General features: G+C 38.8%; 1 protein-coding gene across 2 annotated transcripts in view; it reads left to right on the top strand.

The window, feature by feature from the left end:
* LOC122563665 (ADAMTS-like protein 1) overlaps positions 1-23,138 on the top strand; it is a 571,728-nt gene that overhangs the window by 437,939 nt on the left and 110,651 nt on the right. For both annotated transcript variants that reach the window (XM_043717704.2, XM_043717714.2), the window contains 2 exons: positions 10,108-10,409; positions 19,123-19,252. In XM_043717704.2, coding sequence (XP_043573639.2) covers positions 10,108-10,409; positions 19,123-19,252 — 432 coding nt within the window. The remainder of the gene's footprint in view (positions 1-10,107; positions 10,410-19,122; positions 19,253-23,138) is intronic.

The raw sequence follows: 23,138 nt of genomic DNA, 5'->3' as shown, positions 1-23,138 counted from the left end.
AAATATTGCAGTCACCCAATAAAAGAAAAGGAAATGTGTCCTTTTAATCCTTTAACTGAAAGAAGCTGAATCATTTGGCATGCAAGTGTTTTACTGGAAAGGAGCAGGTTGATGAGATGATTTCAGATGATGATTTGGAAAAATCACTCTATATCTTAGAACTGGTTGCCTGTTGTGCTACTGAGACTTTATAAAGCTCTGGTTAGGCCCCATTTGGAGTACTGTGTCCAGTTTTGGCCTTTGATAAGGTGCCACACGGGAGGCTGCTGAGCAAGGTGAGGGCCCATGGTGTTCGAGGTGAGCTACTGGTGTGGATTGAGGATTGGCTGTCTGACAGAAGGCAGAGAGTTGGGATAAAAGGTTCTTTTTCGGAATGGCAGCCGGTAACAAGCATTGTCCCGCAGGGTTCAGTGTTGGGGCCGCAGCTGTTCACGTTATATATTAATGATCTGGATGAAGGGACTGGGGGCATTCTAGCGAAGTTTGCCGATGATACAAAGTTAGGTGGACAGGCAGGTAGTACTGAGGAAGTGGGGAGGCTGCAGAAGGATCTAGACAGTTTGGAGGAGAGGTCCAGGAAATGGTTGATGGAATTCAATGTGAGCAAATGCGAAATCTTGCACTTTGGAAAAAAGAATAGAAGCATGGATTACTTTCTAAACGATGAGAAAATTCGTAAAGCCAAAGTACAGAGGGATCTGGGAGTGCTAGTTGAGGATTCTCTAAAGGTAAACATGCAGGTTGAGTCCGTGATTAAGAAAGCGAATGCAATGTTGTCAATTATCTCAAGAGGGTTGGAATATAAAAGCACTGTTGTGCTACTGAGACTTTATAAAGCTCTGGTTAGGCCCCATTTGGAGTACTGTGTCCAGTTTTGGTCCCCACACCTCAGGAAGGACATACTGGCACTGGAGCGTGTCCAGCAGAGATTCACATGAATGATCCCTGGAATAGTAGGTCTAACATATGAGGAACGGCTGAGGATCCTGGGATTGTATTCATTGGAGTTTAGAAGATTAAGGGGAGATCTAATAGAAACTTACAAGATAATACATGGCTTGGAGAGGGTGGACGCTAGGAAATTTTTCTGTTAGGCGAGGAGACTAGGACCCGTGGACACAGCCTTAGAATTAGAGGGGGTAAATTCAGAACAGAAATGTGGAGACATTTCTTCAGCCAGAGAGTGGTGGGCCTGTGGAATTCATTGCCACAGAGTGCAGTGGAGGCTGGGACGCTAAATGTCTTCAAGGCAGAAATTGATAAATTCTTGATGTCACAAGGAATTAAGGGCTACGGGGAGAATGCGGGTAAGTGGAGTTGAAATGCCCATCAGCCATGATTGAATGGCGGAGTGGACTCGATGGGCCGAATGGCCTTACTTCCGCTCCTATGTCTTATGATCTTATGGACATTGTGGTAAGACAAAGTGATAAATAATGTATGACCCTTAGAATTATAACTGCAGAAGGAGAAAATCAAATGAATGTGAAATGTCAGATGGACAATGCTGCTATATGAAGTATCATAAGATATGAACTGCCTTGCCTAAATTGTCATCCGAGTCCGCTATGCAAATTCACTTCACAGGACAGCCAGCGGTATTGAGGCATAGAACTGTGACAATTTTCACTCGCATCAAATAAGTAGTGATGTCAATGCCAGTGCTTAGCCACTATAAAATTGATGAAGAAGTTGCCCTGCAGTATGCTGTTAGTGAGACAAGACATTGAAGGAACTCTTATGCAGCAAAGTCAATTAGTTGTTTTTTGTATGTAGAGCATGAACACACTGAGCCACACAATACAAAGATTGAGAAAGAGAGTCTGGATATTATTTTTTGATCATGAGAATGTTGGGCTGTACTTATTTGAGAGAAACAAAATGATGGTAGAGTCTATGCACCAGGTACCTCAAATTATTTTTACCTGATCCAGTACATCTGCAAAGAATGTCATTTCACTTGTAGAAATATATCATTTGGAAGTGATGTACAAGCGAGGGAAGCAGAAGGTCATCACCAAAATGCTGTTGAGAGCCATATTCCCGATGGAGGAAGTTAGGATGCTAATACAGATTGTGAAATCTTCAGATTCAAGATTGTCTGGAATTAATCAATCCAGTAGAAATATTGAATCTGACAACAAGTGTTATGCCCAGATCATGCAAACAAATTAATACAATGTTATGCTACAGGAAGTAGTGATGAAAGGATGGCCACAACCATCAATGACACACTGTTGATGCCGGACAGTATTGGACTTAAAGGCATGAAATTATTGACAAAGGTTATTGTGTAAAGGAACTGTAGATTCACTATGTTGAAGGAGATAAGAAAGGAGGTGCTGAAGTGTATCCATTGCAAACAGTCAAGGAAACAAATCCTGTTTAAGGAAATAAGAAAAATGCTCTACTGGTCAAGGATGATCAATTATTTCATTCAGTGCAATGCATATAAAGTGAAGCAAGCTAAAGAGCCTCTTCTGATACATCATCCCAGAAAGATCATGGATGAAGAAGATCTCTTCACAGGATTAATGACCTCATCTCAAATAACCACAAAGAATTGGAGCAGCTGACGTTATTGGCTATCGGTGGATAGTAAATGCTTAAAAGCGTATTTTAGACATTGTGAAAAGTGACAATGAAATTTATTCGTGAAGGATTCAGGTGTTCCATAAATGATTGGGCAATTTAGCACCACACATCATCTCCACAGTAGCCCCAGTTAAATAGAAAGGCTGAGGCAAGAGTGAACATCACCAAAGGATTGTTACGACCAGGTAAGAAGGAGTGAACAGATTCCCCTCATTGTCCCACGCTGGTTTAGTTATAATGAAGTGTGAGTGTTTTAAAAGGATGACCTGCTATCAATTCAGTATGTGCTTAACTATGAGTAACTCAATGTATGGAAATAAGCAAAGTCCTGTAAGCTAGATAAGCAAGCAGTTACTTTTATTTTTAAAACTCACTCAGGTAAAGATGTGGAAAATGACAAAAGATAAACAATTGACCTGACTTCTGTGACCTACATAAGCAGACAAAAATACAAGTTGCAATGTAGCATAAGATAAGACCTCTGGTTGCATTCACAGATGCCCAATCTTCAACAATTTGATTCATTCCATGTGATATCAAGAAATAGCTGATGGCACTGGATACTGCAAAGGCAAGGGACCCAGACAGTGTTCCAGCAATAGTTCTCAGCATTTGTGCCCCAGATGCTCTGTTTAGTGCCAGTGCCCCAGCTATTTCCTCCATTGTGTCACTCAGTAGCTTGGGATTCATTTCATCTGGAACTGCAGATTTATCAATCTTTTGGTGAAGTTGTCAGCTTTATCAGAAATTGTGAACATAAACAAGTAGCTGTATCGTCTTCGCAAAAATAAACGTACAACTGGAAAAATGATACTTCACTGCATACAACTGATGAAGCAGATGTGAGGTCACCAAGTGCATGGGGTACAGAATGACAATATTCCCAGAGGTTGGCCATTCCCCAAAAAGGGCAATGGATCAACAACAACAATTACCATGGCAACAAGACTTGGCAATATCATTTCCTGGAGAAGGTACATCACTTCAGTAATGAGCAGACTCCAAATAAACAGCCAACAACAATGCACAGGCATGCCATTAGAAGATCTAAATTTTTTTAAAGATTGTGTATGCAATGTGCACTCATGGATGGATGGAAGTGGAACATGATAGAATAATTACTTTTTCTTCATGAATTCGTTTTAATAATTTAGTATGTATTTTGGAGCAACTTTTAATGCAAATGATAATGCATGTTTTGTTGTTTGCTCTCTGAAGAGAAATACATTTCTTTGTGAATTGTGACTTACAGTAGCCATGTGATCTCTGATTTCTATTGAGCGACTTGAGGCAGTAATCATTGAAGCCAACATATGGAACATTGTGTGTACAGTGTGCCAAGTGCAGTATGTGGTATGTTCAGTACAGTGTTTTTGGTATGTATATCTGATGTAGGATGCTCAGAGCAGTATTACTAGTTGCGGTATGTGTGCAATGCAAGAGGTTTAGATTATAGATATTTATTATTTGCTGATTGGAAACAGACATTGTATTCCTTAATCTATCTGAACCCTTCATGTCACAACAGCATTCAGAAGTCATGTTACTAAACAGGTATCTTTAGAAATAATTTCTATGGTTTAAATTCTTGACTATAAGTGATTTAAGATTTTTGTTCAAATTGTTATAGTTTTGGCAAGAGCAGAGCAATAAATAACACTACGCTTCTGTGCTGTAAGCATTAAACTAACATTTAAATCTGGAAACCATATGTAGGATATTATTAGCTCTTTAATGAAAAGAAATTGAAATATATTCTCAGATATCCATACACATGAATAAAAGCAAAACACAGATCCTTAAACTCCACTATGATTCAGAAATATGTTGATGCTAAAATGGGACAGCAGTTTTGTTGTCATACACAATGTGTTATATTGACCAGCAATGTGTATAGATGGCAGTAATATTTTAACAAACCCACAGAAAAACAGGTCCTTCAAAACCACAAGCATACATCAAAAATAATGAGGCTAGGAATTCAGTTTTTTGATAAATGTAAGAATTTGTTATTCCTTTGGAAACAATTCTCATTCTGATTTCAACCAGTTTATTTGGAGAAAAACAGCTGCACCTAATCTGACCCAACCATTGTGTTTTCCCTGCATCTTGATATGTTCTTCTGGATATGTTTCTCTTTTCCACAGTCTAAATGGAACAAGAAACTATTGGAAACAATGACCAACAGGCCTGGCACAAAGTAAAGTATTTATTTCAGATCCCTTTCCCTATTTTCTGATACTGTGCACAATAGAAGCATTAAAGGTACAAGATACTGGAGGTGTTTTTGATAATATTGCTGATGTTAAGCCACTGTCTTCTCCCAGTTGACATCCAATTAACTCAGGCCAGACATTGCTCCATTGTATGTCCAGTCTAATGCTCTCATTAGCACTCTCCCTGAACACAAACTTATACTGAAGTTCTCACACACGATAGATGCTTGCATGTACGTGCATGCGTGCATCCACTTACTCTCATGTTCTTAGTTGATTCATGTGCATTGACACATCTGCACACACACACACAAGCATGTACTCATGCACAGGCACACTCCCACAAACACCCCCCCCCCCCCACCCCCAACACAGTCTCTTTCTTTCTCCCAAACTTCCATCCTCTATGTCTGTTGTCTTCTCTCTCCCTTTGCTGCTCTCTTTTACTCTTCATCTCTCTAACTCTGTCTTATGCAGAGTGCAAATAGAGCAACAGACCTGTTCACTGGCCATTACTTTCTGCCCGAGCCAAAAATAAAACTGATATAAACTATTCACTTCTTCTATATGGTTCGGGGAGACTGGAATTCACGCCCAGACCCCACAATTCCATCCTGGCCTTCTCTAACTAACTCCAGTTTCCCCGTTCACCCACTACATTCAGAAGCCAGGTCATGTGATATTGTGCTGGAATTGACAAGTTGCTGCAGGGACCTTAGTGCCCAGCTACAACTATGTGGTCCAACCTCCATAATCCTGTGAGGTAGTCTGTCACCATGGCAACTGCACTATGTGAAAATCTACATCATCTGTTCTGTAATTGCCACTTCCTTCTCTTGACCAGAATGGATCAATGTTGTCAGTGATATGGGAGAGACAGTCGGCTGCCATTTGTTCCCCATGATGCTCTTTTCAATCTACACTTTGACCCCATTGAAAGAAAATTTACCAACTTTCTCCACTCTGATCCTATAAGGTTTGTCTGCCTGATGCCCATAGGATTCTTCTTTTCTTTTCAATGTTTATGAGACCGACACAATTCTCATGCGCAATATTTTCCTCCCCATGTCATCTGCATCCATTCAATTCACCTCTAATTTTGTCTCAGAACTGTATAATTGTCAAGCAGGCAGTGGGTGAATGGAGTGATTTGAACCTATTCTGAGTGCGATAAGGAGTGATGTCTAACCTGAATGGGTTAGATATAAACTGGGAGAAAATAGTGGCATAATATTATCAAAAGCACCTCCACTATTTTGTGTATTTAATGGTTCTATCTTACACAGTATCAGAAGATGGCGAGGAAGAAATATAAAATTTGATGCTCCCATTCTCTAATGCTGTGCGTTACACTGTGCCAGGCCTGTTGGTCATTGTTTCCAATAGTTTCCAGTTTCATTTCATGCTGTGTAGGGGAATTCTGACTACAGTATGCACCTCATTATTACATAGAAAGCACTTGGCTTCCAATGGCATGGAAAGAGGGTGGAATATAATCATTTAAAGTTGTTTGCAAATTTTATTTTGTATACGTGGTCAATATAAAACAACAGTGTTATACAATGCAACTTTTTTGTACTTTGACTAAAATACAACTTTGAAACTAAACAAGCCTTGTTAAAAGACATACTGGTAATTAGCTCTATGTTCAGAATAGTTTTGCAAAAATATATCTTAAAAAAACATAGCAATAGGGATAATTTGTTCAGCAATGGCTAATTATCAGAATTGTAGGTTGTGGATTAAAAATTGGATGCTTAAAAATTGGATGTCTTACTTAACAAGTATTTCAAGTAGTTTCAGAGTTGTAGAAAGCCGTAACCTTTTCCTAAAGTCAATGGATTAGTAAATATAGCAAATGCAAAGTTGAGATATAACCTATCAAATCCAAATGACACCATTATAACCAAACATATGCATGGGTCTCTCACCTTTAGAACAAAGTATTTACTAATTCCATCATCACCAACAGAAATATGTCCTTTTAAGATTGTTATCTGCATTGATATTCATTCATAATCAAACACAAACAAAATCACCTCTGTTGAGCTGTTTATAAAAACTGCAATTAAATTAAATTTTTTGTGAATATGATATGATAGTATTCACTTTTTTTTAATATTAGTTGAATACTACAGGTACTAATGTGGAAGTGTTCATTGTGCTCACTTTTTACATGGAACACATATGCTCTATTTCTGTGGAATTTCTATGATCAAGGATATTGGCTACCCCATGTAAATGTGAGCTAAGTGTAGACTACATGTAGTTGAAACTAATGCTGCCTATTACTGTTACTGCCTGTTTTCTTATCCCTTTTTTGGTGCAATGGTAGTGCCTCTACTCCTCAACCAAGAGGCCTGGGTTCGAGTCTTGTGTGTACTAACATCTCTGAACAAGTTGATTAGAAAAAAAGATTACTGCCTGTTGCGACATGAATAAACAAAAGTTTTCGCAGCTTGAGTTTCAGAATTGCAGTAATTTTTTTTTCTGTGGTTTTGTTTTGTTACTGCCCTCTGTCTGAGAATGAAATCCAGAGCACAGAGAGAACACATTGCTCTCACTGACTTTATCAAAAGGTTTGAATAGCTCCAGTCTGAGCGTGTGACTACTACTCTCCCAGTGTTAGCAAAACTGGAATCATTTCACACACAACGTGTGGACTTGATTTTTTACTGCAAAAGCATTTATAACGTAAAGAAGTTGAAATAGAATTATTTTACTTATCATTATTAAAAAAGTACCTTTAATATGTTGTTCTGTTCTGCTACTTTCGCACAAATGTTCTCTTTGATTAGATTACTTACAGTGTGGAAACAGGCCCTTCGGCCCAACAAGTCCACACCGACCCACCAAAGCGCAACCCACCCCCCTACATTTACCCCTTCACCTAACACTAGGGGCAATTTAGCATGGCCAATTCACCTAACCTGCACATTTTTGGACTGTGGGAGGAAACCGGAGCACCCGGAGGAAACCCATGCAGACACGGGGAGAACGTGCAAACTCCACACAGTCAGTCGCCTGAGCCGGGAATTGAACCCGGGTCTCTGGCGCTGTGAGGCAGTAGTGCTAACCACTGTGCCACCATGCCACCCATGATTAATTACTTTAACATGCAGTGACTATGATATGGACAAAGTTGAAAGCAAACTTCACCTGTGACCTTCAACAAATAGTGCTGACTATTTCAGCTGGGTGTTTGTGGCTGAGGAATGAATGTTAAAATTGCAATTGGTCAGATGGAGATAGGAAGGGGGTTGACTGTTCTACTTCAGCTCTTTCAATCCCTGATTTGCACCATCAAGGTGCATCCCAATGGATAGTTTGACTATAAGATATGATAGTGAGCAATGAGATGTTATAAATAGCCTTTGAATCTGTGTGAATTAGCTGTCTTCATCCATAGTAAAGCGAGATGATACAGTTTGGTTCAATCTCAATTCAGGGACAGTATTTTCAGAGAGGGTATTATTTCATCCATTTGTACAAGTTGCCATACATAATGGTTGGAAAGTAAGGCTTTTTTGGAATTATATCATGATTGTTTCACCAGAGTATTTCCCAGGGAATAATAGTAAAAATTATCCTTCATATCCTTAGATTACGAAAGGAAATATAGCTAAAGCCCTGGTCATTTGCACGAACCATTTCTGGAGCATGTATGGGCCTCAACTGAGGATTAGCCTTGCATTGTGGATGCAATTGCCAACTAGGTGCATCAGTGAGAAATGGAAATGTGGGGTGGTACCCAAAACTGACTGGTACTCAAGAAAATAATGTTGTCTGCAATCATTAATCACTATACCCAAAGTCAGAATAATGTCTCTGTTTTTGTTCCCTGGGCAGATGCACAACACTAGGAAATATTCTGGCTCACTGCACCTGCCTCAGTGGAAATAAAAATGCCCTGAATAGTGAGATCGACATTTTGACCGTGTTCTCCAGTCTGGTCCATTACCCCCAGGAATAGTGTGGCGGGAGGCAAAGGGTTTGCCAAAAGTCTAGTTGGGCTCAATTCTCTGGGAGGTCATCCTCGTTGCATTGTTCAGTGCTAGGATCTCTAGCTTTCACTGTTTCACCCATTCTCCATGCCAACTCAAGCCAACCCATGGTCCACCCACCCCAGTGGACTTTAATATCCTCCAAGCCACCCATGAGCCTCCAAATAGTCCCACCCCAGTCCTTTATGCAAACTCATGATCAACCCATAACATCCCCTCCACCCCCCCCCCCCCCCCCCCCCCCCCACCCCCCACCAACTCATTCTCAGGGCGCAAAGCTGCCCATGTTAATTTAGTGCCAACTCATCTGAAAACCAAAATTCTACACGCACCACATTTTGCCTTTCCACACACCATGCCAACATTATCATGATGGTCAGATCTCAAGAACCATGCTAAGATGAAGTAAAATAAATCTCATGTAAGTGTTATAAACTTCACCAAATTTTTGAAGTCATTGATGAACGGCCATTCAATAGATTTAAATCCATGCTTAAATTCCTTATAAAAACAAGTGTTTATGTTCAGAAACACACATCAGTCAGCTCATCCCATCATAACATTTTGGACTTGTGAAGTAAATTGGGAATTTTATATCTATTCACTATGACAGTGACAGATTATAGAAGAAGTTAAGCAGTTATAGTGATAGCACAATTGGTTTTGTCAATAAATAGTAATTTAAACTGTAAGCCCTACATTTTCTCAGCTCAGATATAGGCAGGTTGTCCCCTTTTCAATATTTAAAGAACAAGGATGTCCATAATTCACAGCCAGACAGCTTACATGTACTTTATCTGCTTTTATAAGCATTTATGTATACACGAAAAAATTCGAGCCCACACTCCACTGAAATTGAGGTCTGTTGAACTCAACGCTGAGTTCAAATGGCCTTCCTGGATTTGGGTTTCCACATTATGCAAGTCACATCCCATTCCTTGTACCTCTGCCAGCAAAAATAGGATTTGTCAGAAATGTGGCTGGGACTTCTGAATTATGAACACGGCACAGAGTCTCTACAAAATCTACACTTTGGTTTCAAAGACACAACTAACGATATGAGTGCATTTGGCTTTTATTACAGAATATTTGATAATTTTATGCACTTATTTTTCCAAATGTTTAAGTTATTAATCGTGCACCTGAGATTTGTTGTATTGGTTGTAATTTCAAAAGTACTGCAGATATTTTTGTTTCTATAAATAAAATTATTTACCATTTCTTTTAAGACTGTTAGAAGAATTTTATTATTTTGGCTGACTCTTGATGCATTCAATAAATTCTGTGCTCAGGTTTATTCCACAGTCCTGGTCTCCATGCAGCAAAACCTGTGGAGCTGGCAATCAGAGTCGCAAGGTCAAATGCCAAGTGCTTCTGGCATTTTCTCAGTCAGTGGAAGACCTGCCAGATGATGAGTGTGAAGGTACAAAACCACCGATGGAGCGAGCCTGCTATGCTGGACCATGCAGTGGGGAAGCAGTAGAATATGACCTTGAAGATGCAGAATTACTGTACACCAATTTGCAGGATTTTGATGAGCTGTATGACTGGGATTATGAGGGTTTCACGGAATGTTCAGAATCATGTGCAGGAGGTAAGAAGCACTCTAACATATCTTGCAAGTAGTGGAACATAGAACTGTACAGGAACAGGCCATTCAGCCTATCATGCCTGTGCCAACTATTGTGCCATTCTAACTAATCACATTTGTCTGCATAGGATCCATATCCCTTATTTCCTGCCAGTTAATCTCTGTCTAAATGTCTTTTAAACATTGCTATCATGTCTGCTCCTACCACCTCCCCTAGCAACATGTTCCAGTCACTTACTATCCTCTATTTAAAAAAAAACTTGCCTCACACATCTGCTTTAAACTTCCTCCTCTGACCTTGAACCTATGTCCCCTAGTATTTGACATTTCCACCGTGGGAAAATGACACTGACTATCCACTCTATTTATGCATCTCATAATTTTACATACCATTATCAGGTCACCGCTCAGCCTCCGATGCTTTAGCGAAAACAGTCAAAATTTGTTCAACCTGTCCTTGAAGCTAATACACTCCAATCCAAGCAACATCCTGGTAAACCTCTTCTGTACCTTCTCTGAAACCTTCACATCCTTCCTATAGTGTGGGGTGACGAGAACTGCACATAGTGCTCCAAATGTGGCCTGACTAAAGTTTTACACAGTTACAACATGACTTGCCAGCTTTTATACTCAGTGACCTGACCAATGAAGGCAAGTATGTTATATATTTTCTTTATCGCCTTCGCCGCTTGTGTTGCTACTTTGAAGGAGTTATGGACTTGCACCACAAGATCATTCAGATTATCAATGCTCCTAAGGATCACATGATTTACTGTATAATTTCCTGTTGCATTTGACTTCTCAAAAGGTATCATCTGATGCTTGTCTGGATTAATCTCCTTCTGCTACATTTCTCTCCACTTTCCAACTGATCTATATCCTGTTGCATTTGATAATCTTCCTCACTACATATATTTAAAAGGTGTATAAATATATTTGAAAAGCAAGGCCTTGCTTTTTTAGACAGCAAAAACTATGTACTAGTATTGCAACTGTTACAATTGAACAAAATAGTCTGCAGCAAGTTTCTAGTTCATTGCTTAGAGCAATGTCTTGATGAATCATAGTCAACCTGCCTGGTTTAAACTTCATTTAACACTCAATCATCATCTAATGGTTCATTCTCAATGGCAATGTCTCTACCAAATAGAATCCGCTTACCAACGAAAATGTGGTACAAAATGTTGTTCCATTTTGCCTCTTCATTCTTGTGTATGTCCTGATTTGTTTGAGACAGAGCGCTTTGATGAAAATGTGAGGTTTTTTTACAGCAGTGCTCAAGTTCTGTAACACCAAATAACTTTAGTCATTTGGGAAAATAGATTAAAACAGTAAACTATTCAATCATCTTACAAGTATATTGTTTGGTAGCTGTCAAGTTCTGATTCCAAAACATTTCAATCTGTTAGCCTGTTATGTAGAACATAGAATATAGAACAATACAATGCAGAACAGGCCCTTCAGCCCTCAATGTTGCGCCAACCTGTAAACTATTCTCAGCTCGTCCCCCTACACTATCTCATCATCATCCATGTGTTTATCCAAGGATTGTTTAAATCTCCCTAATGTGGCTGAGTTAACTACATTGGCAGGTAGGGCATTCCATGATTTTACCACTCTCTAAGTAAAGAACCTTCTGCCTCTGACATCGGTCTTAAATCTATCACCCCTCAATTTGTAGTTATGCCCCCTTGTACAAGCTAACGTCATCATCCTAGGAAAAAGACTTTCACTGTCTACCCTACATAATCCTCTGATCATCTTGTATGTCTCTATCATATCCCGTCTTCGCCTTCTTCTTTCAATGAGAACAGACCCAAGTCTCTCAGCCTTTCCACATAAGACTTTTCCTCCAGGCCAGGCAACATCCTGGTAAATTTCCTCTGCACCTTTTCCAATACTTCTTGAAATATGGCGACCAGAACTGTACACAATATTCCAAGTGTGGCCGCACTAGCGTTTTGTATAGTTGCAGCATGATATTCCAGCTTCGGAACTCAATCCCTCTACAAATGAAACGTAATGCACCGTATGCCTTCTTAACAGCTCTATCCACCTGGGTGGCAACTTTGAGGGATCTATGTACGGGGACTCCAAGATCCCTCTGCACATCCACACTACCAAGAATCTTTCCATTAACCCAGTACTCTGCCTTCCTGTTATTCTTCCCAAAGTGCATCACCTCACATTTAGCTGCATTGAACTTCGTTTACCACCTCTCAGCCCAATTCTGCAGTTTATCCTAGTCCCCCTGCAACCAGTAACATTCTTTCAAACTGTCCACTACTCCACCGACTTTAGTGTCATTTGCAAATTTACTAATCCATCCACCAATGCTAAAAATGACAAACAGCAGTGGTCCCAAAACAGATCTTTGTGGCACACCACTAGTAATCAGACTCCAGTCTGAATATTTTCCATCAACCACCACTCACTGCCTTCTTTTAGAAAGCCAGTTTCTAATCCAAACTGCTAAATCACCCTCAATCCCATGCCTCTGCATTTTCTCCAACGGCCTACTATGTGGAACCTTATCAAAGGCTTTACTGAATACCATATACTGAATATCATGTATACCACGTCAACTGCCCTACCCTCATCTACATGCTTGGTCACCTTCTCAAAAAAACTCAATGAGGTTTGTGAGACATGACCTGCCCTTGACGAAATCATGTTGACTATCTGAAATCAAATTGTTGCTTGCGAGATGATTATAAATCTTATCTCTTGTAATCCTTTCCAAAACCTTTCCGACAACAGAAGTAAGGCTCACTGGTCTATAATGTGCTTTGTACCTTGCCCTATGTGAATTAATTCCTCACTTAATCTAACTAAAGAGAGATGCTCAACAATGAGCGAATAGAATAAAAACAGAAAATGTGGAAATCCTCAGCTAGTCAGGCAATATTTCCAGATCTCTTCAGTATTTCCAAAATTTTGTTGCAAGTTCAGATTTGCAAATTATTTTGCTTGACTAGCAGGGATGGAGCTGTGACTATTGTGGTGACATTACTTTGTAAACAGTATTGTGATGCCAGCAATAAAGAATCAAGCGCTGACTAAATTGGTAAATATTCAGTAGCCTTGCTTAATAACTAATAACTAATGAAAGTCAAATGTACTTTAATTACTGAAGTAATTTTAAACTGCTAACCAAAACAAAAACTGTTTGCTGAGTGAAACATAGTCTAAACTCCACAGTAAGTATTGTTAACTGAGGAATCAAATTTATTCAGAAAAGATGTTTTCACACAGAACTTAAAGGCAATCATTAATTTGAAGTTGTGTTCAACTGAGCAGGAAACATGGATTAATTCAGAATTCTCCAAGTAAGCTCCCATTATGTTGCACAGGTCACTCAGTCAGTAAAATTTTCCTATTAGATGTGATTCTTCCTTTTATTATCTGAATATTTTCTGGAGAGTGGAAGTGGTATAAAGAGTATAGATGTAACACAGCCACTGGTGAGCAGGAACATGTTAGTGTAATCACACTCTTATACTGTCTCCAGAGACAGTCTCTGACCTCAAGGAGGTACTGTTCAGAAGGAACTAGTTACTCACTTGGCATCCACTTAGTGTTTAGAACAGTTACAACTGTCATCACATGTCACAAAACAATTAGTTTTTTATTCTGAAGTGTGCAGATGCCCGCAATCTCTCTTTGCAGAGGGAATGTGATGAAATATCCACAACTCGATCATTCTATCTTTAGTCCATTTCACTGGTACGATGTTTGCACAGGAAGCTTTATGTAGATTAAATACTGCTGGCTCATTTGCAAAATAGATGTTATCTTGAATGGAGATATATAATTCCAGATAATACAAATATTGCAAAGACCATCAAGAACTTCTAGCAGTCCTGCACTGGAATGTATTTCTGTCTGTTCTGTGATAATTCCTAAAAGGTGGTGCTCAGGAGGCAAGCTGGTGAAATGAAGGTAATTAAACATGTGTATGTACAAAGGTCACTCACAAATGAGAGAACAGCCCAGTCCCCTTTGAGATTATGGTGGATTTACCTTTACATTTATATAGGTCGCAGCAGCAGCACTCAGGCAAAGCATGTGGCAGCGTCTTCACCTCCCTCAGTCTGTCTCCAGGCCTAAATGCCTTTGTTAGTTATTGTAATTCATGTCACTGGACAATGGCTGACAGCCTTGGTATCAGGGCAACTAGAACGCTGAAGATCCAGGAACCAAATCTTGCTGTTTCCTCAGCCAGGCTGTTCAGTAGAGTCAACAATGATATCTATGCAAGAACATGGAACATGACTCTAACATGTTTAGAACTACAAAAATGTTTACCTGATAGTTGTCTTAACAACCTCCTGGCAGTTATCCGTATAGTGAAAGGAGGAATTCCCAAAGTGTCATCACAAGCCTCTCAACATCAAGGGAACATTTAGCCATGAAAACACTGGCCTTGAATGAACTGCAAGAGATTTGGAATAAGCTGACTAGGGGCAAGTCATAGAAGTAGGTACGCCTATATAAATTCTAGACACAATAAAAACATGTGATCATTATTTACTAGAATTTTACTTTGTTTGAAAATGAGGTGGTTCAATCTGAAGCCAGAGTAATAAATTTGATCAAAGAAAATGATGAAGGTGTGAGGAGAAAATTAGCTGAGGTGGACAATACATTAAAGAGTAGGATCATACATAAGTAATGCTGAGACTACAAAGAATTATTATCTAGTTTACAAAACTGTACATTGCTCAGGGCACAAACCCCACACCTCGTAAAGAGAAGTTACTGAATTGTGGCTGATAAAGATGTAAAGAGTTGTATAACATTAAAACATAAGGCCAAAAAGAAGTCAGAACTAGTATTAAATCTAAGGATTAGGACGTTTTAGAATACAGCATTTGAGGACCAAATAAACTGATAAAGGAAGAATAGATTATGAAGTAAAAAGCAAAAAGTGGATTGTAAAAACTTCCATTGGTACTTTACATACAAAAAGGAAACATTTACCAAGACAAATGTGATGCAAATTACAGGCCAAGTCAGAAGAAATAAAATGGGAGGAATTGAAAAGTAGAGACGTTGAATGATTATTTTATATCCGTCTTCATTAAAGAACATAAAAGAAATCTCCAGAAATTAGAAATCCAAGGAAATAGGGAGTTTGAGGAATTTAAGGGAATTAATGTTAGTAAGAAAATTGTATTGGAGAAATTATTGGAATTGAAAGTTAAGTTCCAAGATCTGACACTTCACATCTGAGAATGTTAACAGAGGTAACTATTGAGATGATGGACACATTGGTGATAATCTTCCAAAATTCTACTGATTCTGGAATGTTTCTAGCAGATTGGAGGGTAGCAAATGTCTCTCACTCTCACTCTTTTAGAAGGAATGGAGAGAGGAATCTCTGAAGTTCAGACTGTTTGCCTTGTGTTAGTAAAAAGGAAAATACTAGAATCTATGATAAAAGATGAGATAAAGTACACTTGAATATTGATAATCTGATCAGGCAAAGTCAGCATGGATTTAAGAATGAGAAATTCAAATTGAATAACCCATGGAAAAATGTTATCAATAGAACTAATAAAGGGGATTCAGTAGCCATAATAAATATTGCCTTTCAGAAGGCTTTTGATAAAACTGCACAGAAGTTTGTTAAACAAAATTAAAGCAGATGGGATAGGATGTAATATATTGGTATGGATTAAGAATGGCCACAAGGCAGAAAACAGTCATTTGAAATATACAGGTCCTTCTCACACCATTCTCACTGTGTCTAGTGAAGTATTGCAAGGATCAATAGTTGGACTCCAGGTATTCACAATATAATATTAATGATTTGCATATTGGAGACAAATGATGTATTTCCAAGCTCTCATATGACACAAAGTTAAGTAGGAATGTATGTTGTGAGAAAGATATAAAGCTGCTTTAAGAAGATTTACACAAACTTAGTGAGTGAGAATTTGGCAGATGCACTACCTTGTCATAAAATGAGAGGTAATCAACTTGAGTAGGAGGAACAGATGGTAGAGAATATTTCTTAAACGGTGAGAAGTTAGAAAGTGTAGATGTACAAAGGGTTTGGATGTCCTAATCGATGAGTCAAAAAGGTTAGTATGCAATTAAGAAATCTAATCGTTTGTCAACCTTTTAACTAGAAAATTTGAGTATGGGAGTAGCAAAGTATTACTTCAATTGTATAGCCTTTTGATTAGACTACACCTGAAGTTGTGTGAGTAATTTTGGTCTTCTTAGCAAGGAGATTACTGCTGGTTCATGGGATGACAAGACAGTCCTAAAAGGAGTATTTAGAAGAATGCGAGGTAATCACCTTGAAGCTTACAAAATAATAGAGGTATGGGAGGATTAGTTGCATGTAAGTAAAGATTAGCAGATTTCTACATTTTAGTGACACAAACAAATGAGGGGACTGTGGGGAAAGAGGCATTGATGCATCAGGCGTGATCATAACAAATGGTGGAGCAGGCTCAATGGGCTGAATAGCCTCCTCCTCCTTCTGTGTCCTTTAACAGGATTGCTATGGCTAAATTCAGAAAAAGGAAATTATTGTTAAAGTGTAAGGACAATTGAGAAATGAGCTTAGAGAAGCATGGTTTTGAGTTAAATAAAGTTGTTCCTGAAGGAGGTGCTAGGTAGAGAAAATAACTTTGGGTGGAAACCAAATATAGGTCCAGGTCAGAATATAACGGACAGTTTAATTTGCAAAGAAATAGAGGGTGTGAGACTTATTTTGTTTGTTGATTTTAATTAACCAATTATAAATTGGGGAAATCCCTAAGAGTTTGGAATTAGTAAATGATTTCATTAAGAGACAAGCTGATATTTGTGGAAGAACAGCACCAAAAATGTTCTGCAGTGCAATGGCAAAAGCCGATCAAAGAAGAGATGAGACATTAAAAGATGCTTCAAACTGCCAGTTTGTATAAGATGCATCAAACTTTTTCAACTCTTCTGGGCTTCTATCTCATTTAGGCCAAACAAAACACAGTTCTTCATCCTGGGAGGACAACATGCCACTGAAATGATTCCTCATGAATAACTTGAAGAATTAATCGTGCAGAATGTTGACTATTTTTTCAATTTTTCACAATGATTCTGCACAAATATTTGCCAGTTCATGAATTGACAGTTCAGCAGAGCTCTGGCAGGCTGTATTGGGTGAAGACAGCCTAAATTGAGCTCAATATATCTGCCTTAAGGCCAATTTCACTTGCTTTGAGTTCAGATCCTGATCCTTGAAGAACTAGGCCAGTGCTAATTATCTACCCTTTTCTGCTGTATGCTACACCTTTCCCAGAATTCATGACAATTCATCAGGCCAATACTGGAGTGAAGAAGTTTACGACAAAACAGAATGACTTTTGAGATGAATTACTCATCCTAGCAGAAGCACAGCGTCCTGTCCAAGTCATAATGCATCTTGCATTTGCTGGTGTAAGGGAACTACTGTTGCAGGCATTATTAGTTACACAAACTGAAATTACTGTTTATCGGTCTGAGTTTCAGTGCAATTAACCAGAATTTGCAATGGAATTGTACTATGTATGTAAGTTGGATATATTTTGATTAAAACCAAATGAAAATTAGAGGCCTCACTCTTTGGAATTGATCTGAAGTTTATTTTATGTCAGATCTCTTAGAATTTCAGTTGATATAAAATTCATAGTCATAAAATAGTCCATAGCTTAAAATGTTGAAATACTTGAGATAATCTTGACAGTTGTAAGTACAACATAACTTTGCATAACATATGTGTTTATTTATATTGTGCAGTTTTGAAAAATATTCTTGCCTCTTGTTTGGTATCACCTGAAAATTTAACCGGTTAACACTAAGTTTCCAAAAGAAAGTCACTGATCTAAGTGCTTTTGGGATATCCCATTGGACATCATCCATCTAACCAGTTCATGATAACTTCAGGCAAAGTCTTGTCCATACCAAAAAACTGCCATCAATTCGAACTACTTTGAGCTTAATGACTCAGAAAGCTTTTAGGTACACTTTTAAAAAATGCTTATAAGAAATCCAAGTACACAGTACTATAGATTTTACTGCTGTCAATTTGGTTTCTGACTTCCTTGAATAAATCAAGGTGCACTAAATCAATCTACTGGCCTTAAGACACTTATATTGAGCTTGATGTGGGCAGTCTTCATCCAATACCGGTTGCCAGCAGCCTGCTGAACTGTCTGTTAATGAACTGGCAGGTATTTGTGCAGAACTATTTGAAAAGATGCATGTTATTAATTGTGGCTTATTTTGAACAAATCAAACAATATGGCTTTAAGATGGCGCATGCCTCTTCATTTCCACCTTTGTCACTGAAGTTCTCCAAGCACATCAGGCCCCCTTCATACTCCTTTGCCCATGCAATTAGTGTTTCCTGGGAAGCTTCAGACCTGTTACTCTCCACTATCTCTGTGTCAAATTTGACATTTTCAAAAAAAAGAGAGACAGCATGCTGAAATAACACAGAAACACAGTTAAGTTAAAGAAAGTAAGCTAAGAGAAGTTATATACAGTGTTGCTTAAAATGTGCTTTTCAAAATGCAATACAAGGAATATGCCTTTGAAACACTTCTTATGATCTGTGAAAGGAAGCTCGATAGAAGACCCTTGATTACATGCTTTTGATAAGTAATCTACGTTTGTCAATAATTCCTTCCCATGTTACTACTTTGACTGAAAATTATGTGATGTTTTAAATTCTAACTAGGTGTCCAAGAAGCGAATGTGGTTTGCCTGAATAAACAAACTCGAGAGAAAGCAGATGAAAGTCTTTGTGTCATGCATCGCCATCCCCCACAGCTCCTTAAAGGCTGCAACCTAGGACCATGTCCTCCAAGGTAACTAATTTTCAAAGTTGTTCTGTTTTGTAATAAGCTTCCATCTTTCACTATTGGCCGTTGTGACCTGTGGCAGCATCCACAATTCATCCAAGGTCATCTCACGTTCATTTATGAGTTTGTTTAGTTTGTTTTTAACTATCAAAACAAATGCGTATTACTTGTGCGTTGGCTAGCTCATCAGTGCATGCTAGTCTTGCATGCCACCAACTCCAACTCCACTGATTACTTGTTTCCCTGATATACAGTACATTTTGGATTATCCGGACAAGATCTCAAGGTCCCGTAAAAACAGCATCTGGCAACTCAGCATTCAGTTATCAGTTAAGCGGCATTATGGCATGCATTGCCAGATAACCAAGAACTGTTCAATAACTGGCACTCATAAATTACCACTTGTTTACAATCAGAACAATCAACTATCCGAACAAAATACTCCCCGCCTGTCTCGTTCGGATAATCGAAGTTCTACTGTATACAACCGTTCAGTTCTTTCCCAATTATCCTTGACTGACATATGAACTGTCTCCTACTTCCACTGAGCCTTTGGCATTCTTGCTAGGCATTAGTAGATGATGATAATGGAAATCTGCATCTTCCCTGAACACAATAAAGTTGTATCTCCACACGGTGTGAAGTGTAATGCAACCACTCAATTCCTTATCTGGAAGTCAGCCTGATCGATTTGGTTTGTTGTCAGATGTGGAGCAGGATAATGCCTGCTGCAAGACCAGGGAGGACAACACTGCATTTGGGGGAAGGGGAAGGATGAACAGGCACTGGTCTGTTCTCAGCAGAGAACGATGTCATTGAAGAGAGAAGGAAATGGATGTTTGATTGGGAATTGTGGAGCCAGAGAGTGTGAAATCCTAGGCTGCCTATTATTTCCTTGGGAATATTGGGCAAGGGAATCTTTGGGGTGGAGAGTTTGGGGACTTTCAGATGGATGTCTGGAGACCTCATGGAAGGGGATAGAGGAGAATTGGAGACATGGAGGAAGGTTGGTGGGATCCTCAATTTCAGGTGTTGCCCAGGTAGAATCACACAACACCAGGTTATAGTCCAACGGGTTTATTTGGAAGCACTAGCTTTCGGAGCGCCACTTCATCATTCTAAATAGGACTGTAGTAATGTTGGTGGGATCCTCAATTTCAGGTGTTGCCCAGGTAGGCCTCACCTCCTGAATATAATAATGTTCATTTGGATGTGGTAAGACTTGGATATCTCAACCAACCACAGTTAAAATTAAAAATCTGAATGTCAATTAGGTTTGCAGCATTTTTGGCTAAAATAACCACTCTACCTAACTCTGTAGCTAATTTTATGCCATCTAGCAGTATATGCAATATCTGCATCATCCGTTAAGGAAAGAAATGGGAAGCTAATGACATTATGAAAATTTGTTATAAAATTCCTGGTATGTTCTGAGATTGCTGATGGCAGCTACAGTGTAATAATAGCTTGGCTCAGTGTATGTGCTGAGAAGATCAGCCAAGGATCCCAGTTTCTGCACAGAATTTGATGATACTGCAGAAAATGTGTGAAATTGTCTAAGGATCGGATGTGACTAAGGAGTAATTCTGATAATATTGCCTGATGATACTCACTCTCGGAAGTATAGGTATATAAGGGTTGAGAAGATAAGAAGGTTATTGTACCTGTAGCTTGCTGTGGGTGAACAAGAGTCTGAAAGCATTGGCAGAAATTGTAACAAAAGCAGAAATTGCTGGAAAAACTCAGCAGGTCTGGCAGCATCTGTGGAGAAAAAGCAGAATTAATGTTTAGGGTCCAGTGACTTTTCTTCAGAACAAGCAGAAATTATATTGTTTTGTTTTCTGATTTGTGATGACACTTGTACATCTCTGTCAAATGACTGTTCACTAAGTACTTTTAGACATCCCTCATTCTGTATCATAATTTAAAAATCAAAAGTAGTGCATTCAGAGAGCAGGAGGCTTGTATTTCTTATGGGTGAATTACATTTTTGATATAAAGTAGAAACATTAGAACTAAATGAACCCACTCACCTATTTTAAACTACTTGTAAGAATGCATGTGAAAATGTTGGATTCAAGAAAATGCGTTCAGAATTTAGATGCTATAAACTATCATCCTAAGTTTTCCTTATGTTTCTTATTTAATGGTTGTATGCTTAAGTGCTGCATACTACAGAATAATGGAGCTGAAGATTCCAATGAGATCAGAGTTTGAGATGTATCTGTAACTCCACTTTTGGCACTCAAATCACTCATCGAATGTGTGTCAACAGCATATGATCCCAGTCATCTATATGTCTGCACTGCCTCTCATTATTCTATCTCTGCTGTGCAGCAGTTTGCTGGACTGGAGCTTTGCCAGTTTGGAGCAGTATCACAATTTATGAAATGTTTATTTTTGTTGTCATTGAGTCTGTAAGAATCTTCAGTTCTTCGTCCAGAATCTTTTTCCGTCTGATTAAAGTGGCGTCACCCTTTCAATTAGGGTATTTTATATTTGGTGGATTGTTTTTCCTTTTGTTAAAAAGAGTGAAGTGAAGCCAGAGATAATTGTTAATTAACACTTTACTGCCTAAAGCAGCTGTGAGTACCCAGAAGGATATACAAAAAAAGAACTAATATGCTGAAATGTCTGAATTGGAAACAGCTAATGTATCAAAACGACAATACTTCATCAATTTTTTCTTGGGCTGTATGGGGATGAATTCGTGATTTAAATACAAGTTTTGAATGAATGAAAAGTTGAAGTTATTTCTAGCCTTATTAATAGTTTAATCTACACTAAGTGTTCACGTATATTTATTTTTTCTGCCATCATTGAATTTTGCAGCACACACAAGGAAACCATTTGGCCCAATGTACCTGTGCCAGCTCTTAGCAAACTATCCAATTAATCCCACATTCCTTTGCATTTCTGATCCCATAGAATCACAGAATCTTATAGCGTAGAAGAGGCCCTTAGCCCACTTAGACCTATACCATCAAAAATGTACAATCACCTCCACTAGTCTAACTTTCCTGCACTAGACCCATAGCCCTGAATATTATGACACTTCAAGTGCTCATTCAGGTAATTTTTAAACATTGAGGTTTCCCACCTCAACTGCCCTCTCAGACAGTATATGCTAGTACTCACTAACCCTGATTGAAAAAGGTTTTCCACAAATCCCTTCTCAATCTCCAACCTTTCACTTGAAAGTTATGCCCCCTTGTTATTGACCCTTCAACTAAGGGAAAAGGCTGCTTTCCATTCACGATGTCCATGCCCCTCATGATCTTACATACCTTTGCCTCTCTCCAACCCACCCACACGACACCCCCCACCACCACCACCACTAACCATCTCTGCTCCAAAGAGATAATACAAAGTTATCCAGTTCTTTTCATAGCTAAACTGCTCCATCCCTGGCAACGTTTTGCTGCAGTCCCTTTGCAGCCTTTTGCATGCTGTCAATGGTTGCTATTGAAAGTTGTGCTGTGATAAAGACTTGAAATGCTGAGTGCAATTGAACTAGCAAAGCGGATAGCTTTTTTGTAAGGTGAGTTACTCAATAAAACACAAAGACTCACTCATCTAAATTTGGGATAAGGACACGTTAGATTCTCAATATGCTTTGCATGGTCAGGAAGGAGAGTTCACATTCAGAGTAAGAGATGGTCCAAGTGAGTACGTTGTTTGCAGACTTTCGAGGCTGCATGGGAATTTGGTGCAGAGGGAAAGAGATGCTGTTTGTTTTTTTGGCACATAGTTTGCAAGGTTTTAACAGGATAAATTGAAGCCCAGAATAAGCATAAATTAAATGGACATTGCAGGAAAATTGTAAGTTCAGTGGTTGCGAACAGCTGTTAATTTGACAACCTATGATCGGTTACTTTCTGATTGAATGTTA

The sequence above is a fragment of the Chiloscyllium plagiosum genome, unplaced genomic scaffold (genome assembly GCF_037043375.1).
Source record: "Chiloscyllium plagiosum isolate Xiang-an unplaced genomic scaffold, Cpla_swu_hap1 HiC_scaffold_2, whole genome shotgun sequence".
Taxonomy (NCBI): domain Eukaryota; kingdom Metazoa; phylum Chordata; class Chondrichthyes; order Orectolobiformes; family Hemiscylliidae; genus Chiloscyllium; species Chiloscyllium plagiosum.
Note: the sequence above shows the minus strand (reverse complement) of the source record. Positions and strands in the feature narration are given on the sequence as shown.